Here is a 6,213-nt window from a genome sequence, read left to right as displayed (position 1 = left end):
AGGAGTCTGGGGAGATGATAGTCCCATTGTTGGATTGTATGATAAAGGATATAGGAGAGGGTTTATGGGTTGGATGGAAGAGTAATAGTTTGGTTTTGTTTGGGTTTAAGATCAAATGACGCCCTGATAGCCAGTTTTCTACTGTAGTAAAAATGTGCTGGGTTGTAGATAGTAGGTTAACTGGAGATGTATCAGAACATGCTAGTGTAGAGTCATCTGCATATTGAATACAGGTGGCCTCGGGGATGACTGTATGGAGGTCATTAATAAAGACTGAAAAGAGAAGAGGTCCTAATATGGAGCCTTGAGGAACCCCTATGGTATTAGGTAACAGGCGAGAGAGCTTATTCTGCCAGAGTACTGCTTGTTGCCTATCAGAGAGGTAGGCATGAAACCAGTCTAGAGCTTGGTTGTCTAAGTACAGGGTTTTCAGAGTGTGGAGAAGTAGGTGGTGGTTCACCATATTGAAGGCTTTAGACAGGTCCAGAAAGAGAGCTGAGAATATTTTTTGTTGTTCCGGTTATGGTTAATTATGTCGGTAAAAGAGAGGAGGGCAGTGGATGTGCTGTGGTGGGTCTGAATCCATGTTGTGAATTGGTTAGTAGTTTGTTCTGGATGAGGTAGTATAGAAGTGGTTTGTGCACACACTTTTCCATGATTTTGGCAAGTGGTGACAATATGGCTATTGGCCTATAGTTTGATAGTTCTGTGGATGAGCTGCCTTTATGGAGTGATATAACATTGGATATTTTCCATATTGAGGGGATTGTGGACTCTGTTATGGTTCGATTAATTAGGATTGAGACGGGGTATGCTATGACATCTGCAGCTATTTGCAGATATTCGGCTGGGAGAAGATCTGCAGAAAGGGTATATATATATATATATATATATATATATATATATATATATATATATATATGTCTATATCCCATGTAGTTGTTTTATTCCTGTGTGTGTGGGTATGTCTACGTGTGTGTGTGTGTGTGTGTGTGTATATATATATATATATATATATATATATATATATATATATATATATATATATATATATATCCCATGTAGTTTTTATTCCTACTTGTGTGTGTGTGTGTGTGTGTGTGTGTGTGTGTGTGTGTGTGTGTGTGTGTGTGTGTGTGTGTGTATATATATATATATATATATATATATCCCATGTAGTTTTTATTCTTACTTGTGTGTGTGTGTGTGTGTGTGTGTGTGTGTGTGTGTGCAGACGCCAGCGCTTGTGTGTGTGTGTGCGTGTGTGTGTGTGTATTTCTATTTGACTTCAAGTCCCCGTTGTTTCTATTCTGCACTTTCTTCATCTTGCCCTTAGTTCTGATGCCCTCCTCTTCGTTTTTCACATTACATTTTGCCATTACCTACCTATTAGTCAGTTATCTCCCTCTTAGACTGTCATACTTTAAACATTGCCACTATTAGCCTGCTTGTAAATTCTTCCTCTTGTTTCTTTAGTCAGCTTTGTAATGTATCTGAACTTTTCTTCTGAGAATACTGATTCTTTATCCTAATCCTAGTTCTCTCTTTCTGTTCACTAAATTAGCTTTTATGGCTCACTAAGCCCGAAATATTCATACAGCTCAGATTTCTCTATCTTCAGGTACTTTCTGCTAATTAGTATTTCTTCTACTTGTTGACAGAGCAGATTTCCCATTTTAGTTTGTCAACTCAGTAATGTAGAACCAGTGCTGACATGGCTGTCAGTACAGGCCCAAAATTCGCTTTACAGTTATGACATCGGTTTGAGCATGACTCCTCATTTTTCCATGATTCCTTCAGTGTTACCATTTCTTCACAGTAATCAGGCTATCTAAATGATTAGAAGAGGTGCCTTAATCCTTACTAAGAAATCACGTGTTAATTTCTTTCCTGACCAAGGTACTTCCAGTCCTAGCTTTAGTCCAAACCAGTTTACTTTGGGGATCATGCAGCTGTGTCATTGTGTTAAGTGAATAATTTTCTAATCTAATGGGGGATAATGCTTAGAAAGCAGGTGGCTGCTATATAGGATGTCCTGAAATTCAGGTAGCATATTATTAGATCCTTTGATGAAGATCTTCAACAGATTACTGATTAGTGTAGAAGTACCTGTGGACAGGAAGATGGCACATATGGTGTCCTTTTACTGGGTGGGGATGGGAGGACAACAGGAAAAAAGACTGAACTACAGGCCTGTTGAGTTAATGGCAGTGGCAAGAAACATCATGCAGAAATTGCTGAGGGGAAGGCTGATTGATATCCTGGAGGACAACCGTCTCTACAATAACAAGGAGTTGTCAGTTAGATCTGATCCTCTTTTATGAGTAGGATAAAGGAGAAGTGGACAGAGGAGTAGGAGATGCACTATTCCTATACCTCGTTAAGGCTTTTGACACTGTCCTCCACTGGTGGTAACCAGGAACACTTCATAGGTTGGAAGTAAGACAAATACTGACAATATATTTACAGTGGCCTAATGGTTAAGGTGTTTGCCTTACAAACACAAGGTGCAGGGTTCGAGTCTCACAAGGGATAATTGGCTAGGCTTACAGTGGCTCACAAGGGCAGTTAGCCTAGTACTAACCTATGAACCTAAACTATGAACCTATAAACTGGAGTGCAGCATGGCTTAAGCCTAGGACAAAGATGTGTGTGGTAAGAGTGATGATATACAGAATCACTCGTAGCATGTTCTGGTTTTTTGGAGAACCTGTCTATATTTTCTCATTTTTTCACGGAGACATTGTTTGGCTAGAGCAGCAGCAAACTGTCCTTAGGTTCTATGCTGTACCTCTCATACTGGCCACTTTTGATGGCTTCTGGCAATCGTCTGTGTACACACACTAGATGCATGCACCAGATTATTGATTTCCACAGACTTTTCATATTCAGTTGAAATTCTAAATTAATCAAACTGGCTACAAACTCACTTGGATCATTTCTCATTTACTTATTCATTTTCTGATGCCTGCTTTATCCAGTGCCCAGTTGTGGGACAGCCAGAGCCTAGCTTAGCAATCAAAGGATGTGAGGTAGAAAACAAAGCTGGTCAAGATGCCAGTCTGTTATAGGATCCATACACATGCACACACACACACCCACACACGCACACCACTCATACACCTAGGGGTGATACTGGGAATAATTAAGTCACCTATGTATACGTCTTTGGGGTGTGGAAGGAAACTAGAAATACTACTGAAAATCAGTGCAGCCTCTACACATAAGGTACCCCAAATGGGAACCAAAGCAAACAACCCAGATCTGAGTCAGCTTAAATCAGTCAAACCATTCCTTAAAAACCCAGTTTAGTGCCTTTTTCCTATGAGTATACATTATCCAGAAGTATATGTCTCTTCAAACCCCCGAAACAAACAATAAACACTGTGACCCAGTGAAATTTAGCATCAGGACCTCAAATTTATAAAACCTAATCAATGTATAATCCTGTGGAGATGTCAGATGGCATTGTGTTAACCTGTTAATGCAACAATGGTATGAATACTATAACCAAAGTACACCAGTGGCCAGAACTGTATATGCATGTGAAGGTAATCAAGCTAAGTGCTACTTTTATTAGCAGCTAATGTTAATGGGACACTTGAGAACATCAACAGTGATTTTACCATTAGTAAATTATTACATGTTTCTCTCCACATATATGGTCAGTAACATGGATACTGTATAGGGTGGTCATGGTGGTGCAGCGGTTAGCATTACCGCCTCACAGCAAGAGGTTCTCCGGTTCGATCCTCGGCTGGGGTGCCTTCTGTGCAGAGTCTGTATGTCCTCCCTGTGGTCGCGTGGGTTTCCTCCCACATCCCAAAGACATGCTGTAGGTGGATTGGACACTCTAAATTGGCCCTAGGTGTGAGTGTGCATGTGTGTGCCTTCTGTGGAAGGTTGGGCTCTGGGCTGGAAAATCAACACCGTAAAAAAACTCCACTGCCAATCATGAGCAGACAGGTGATCTGCTGTGGCGACCTCTAACCGAGAAAAGCCGAAAGAAGAAGAAGAACATGGATACTGTATGTTTAGCTTATTTGTTAATCAGATAAGTGAACTTGTTCTTCTCAGAACCTTTTCACTGACAGCCAGTCTGACAAGGTCAAGAGTAAATACATTATGAAAAGGCATTTTGCAGTAGCCAATTAATCAACATGTTTTGAGCAGAAAAACAAAGTACCCAAAGAAAACTCATGCAGACCCAGGATGCACACAGACATTGACCAGCTCAGGACTGAGTCCCAGATAGTGCAGCTGTCCAAACCAGTGAAAATATCTTAATCTCTAATGTACTCTGCTACCCAGCCTATATCACAGAACATGTTAAGTATTGTGCACATATGTGCTTGCTCACGCGCACGTGTGTGTGTGTGTGTGTGTGTGTGTGTGTGTGTGTGTGTGTGTGTGTGTGTGTAGTTACCTAACACTAAGGTAAAATAGCAGTGAAGTTAACAAATGCTTGAAAGACAGGCTTCTGTTCTAGAAATTGTTTGAAATTTTAGGGATTTAAAAGAAGTTTTGATGATATAGGGGCTAAAAAAATGTATACTTCCGGAAGAAATGGATAGTTAAGCCCATGTGCATTCTCTTATTATATATCTATTGACAGATAGATATATATAATGTGTATATACATGCATACACTCATACATGTGCATTAGACTCGTACATATATCTGTAATGTACATCTATCTATTGTGTGTGTGTGTGTGTGTGTGTGTGTGTGTGTGTGTGTGTGTGTGTGTGTGTGTGTGTGTGTGTGTGTGTGGTGACTCCAGTTTTTGCAGATAGTAGCCTCTGCCATGCATGAAAGCATGCCTTGAATCTGTGTAATGTTTATTTAGTAAGTCACTTCTATTATGTTCAGGGCTGCCATACAGTATGATTGCATACTTGCAAGGAACCTTTCTCTATAAATTGGATATTGAATCATCCATGCCGACACAAAGTATATCTCTGTACTTTCAAGAAAAGACATTCAAAGCATGTTTCTACTGGATCGTACTGTTTTTCCGTTTAACTTACATTAAAGATACACAGCAGCAAAATTATTGCTCAGAAGAAATGCAGAATTATGAGTGACATTGACCCAACCCAGAAATAAAGAACCTTTGAATCAAAAGGAGCAACTACTTCATGGCCTGAGTAATTAATCTTAAAAGAATTATCATTGTTATTTTCAGCTGTCTAAAAATACATAGAAAGACACTATAACAGTACAGAAGCTCACAGCAGTGATAATATAATACAATAATTTCTGTTAGGGGATATACCTGAAACTAAGAGATGAAAAACAAAGTACGTGTTAAAGACTTCTTCCATTTTACCACATAACTGAATATTTACATTCTACCTCCTCATTATGCATGTGAAATGCTGCTATCTTGACAACTTGTTACCCACACTGCAAACAAAATGGATACTTATGCAGAAGAAGGCTGAAACGATGTGGTTACAGTGTCTGAAGAGAGATATGTTTGAGGTCTCCACTTCTTCATATTGCTTTGTCAGTCTAGTACCTGCCTTTTTACCACACTTACAGCACCCAGTTGTTTGAAATGCACATAAATGATACTCATTGTTTAAAATACAAATAAAAGATACTCACCGGAGGTCCCGGTTCTAACTAGAATTTGTGCTGCCAGCTGCCCACAGGCACCTTTTCCCTGATGCATGGCTTGTAAGTGTCACAGTCAGTCCGTGCTGTTTACTTCTCATGTGGGCCAGTTCTCAGCACCCTGCACTGAGTAACAGCGCTGTATTCAACTGTGTATAAACTCTACAAAGAAACAACAAATTGATTAGGGTGTCTGATGGAGAGCAGGATCATTTTTAACAAGAACATTTTTTTTTTATTTCCAGCCTGAGCAAATGATTTAATTCTTGGACAGGCTACTAGATACAAGCAGCAGAATATTGACTGCTTCTTTATACCTTGATAGTGCAGAATACATCACAGACAAAGGTGAGACAGGCTTGTCCCCATCTAACAGCTTTTTTTTTTTAATAATAAAGGAAATGCGGCTGCTGGAATACAGGTGCAAAGTAAACTAAAAAGAGACGAGGACAAGCAACATGGAGAAGGAATGCTACTTCAGAAAGTAGTTTTGCCTGCCCTTACTTAGAAGATACTCAAGCCTTTTGAATAATATCTGAAGAGACAAGGCTGAAACATGACCAGATCAGCCTCTGAAATTTACATAACAA

General features: G+C 39.6%; 2 protein-coding genes across 6 annotated transcripts in view; one reads left to right on the top strand and one right to left on the bottom strand.

Moving 5' to 3' along the window:
* CACNA2D4 (calcium voltage-gated channel auxiliary subunit alpha2delta 4) overlaps positions 1-6,213 on the top strand; it is a 2,573,275-nt gene that overhangs the window by 1,535,249 nt on the left and 1,031,813 nt on the right. The gene's annotated exons all lie outside the window — the stretch shown is intronic.
* Positions 1-6,213, bottom strand: part of LRTM2 (leucine rich repeats and transmembrane domains 2) — a 281,826-nt gene that overhangs the window by 199,344 nt on the left and 76,269 nt on the right. The window contains exons 1-2 of one of the 2 annotated variants that reach the window (XM_044087510.1): positions 5,941-6,132; positions 5,615-5,785 (exon numbers count right to left, since the gene is read on the bottom strand). In XM_044087510.1, the coding sequence (XP_043943445.1) occupies positions 5,615-5,681 (67 nt within the window). In that variant the 5' untranslated portion in view covers positions 5,682-5,785; positions 5,941-6,132. Of the gene's footprint in view, positions 1-5,614; positions 5,786-5,940; positions 6,133-6,213 lie in introns of those variants that run through there. The other variant, XM_044087509.1, reaches the window with a different exon arrangement.

The sequence above is a fragment of the Protopterus annectens genome, chromosome 11.part0, assembly GCF_019279795.1.
Source record: "Protopterus annectens isolate FY-2018-M chromosome 11.part0, PAN1.0, whole genome shotgun sequence".
NCBI lineage: Eukaryota > Metazoa > Chordata > Ceratodontiformes > Protopteridae > Protopterus > Protopterus annectens.
The sequence above is the reverse complement of the archived record's forward strand: the minus strand, read 5'-3'. Positions and strand labels throughout refer to the sequence as shown.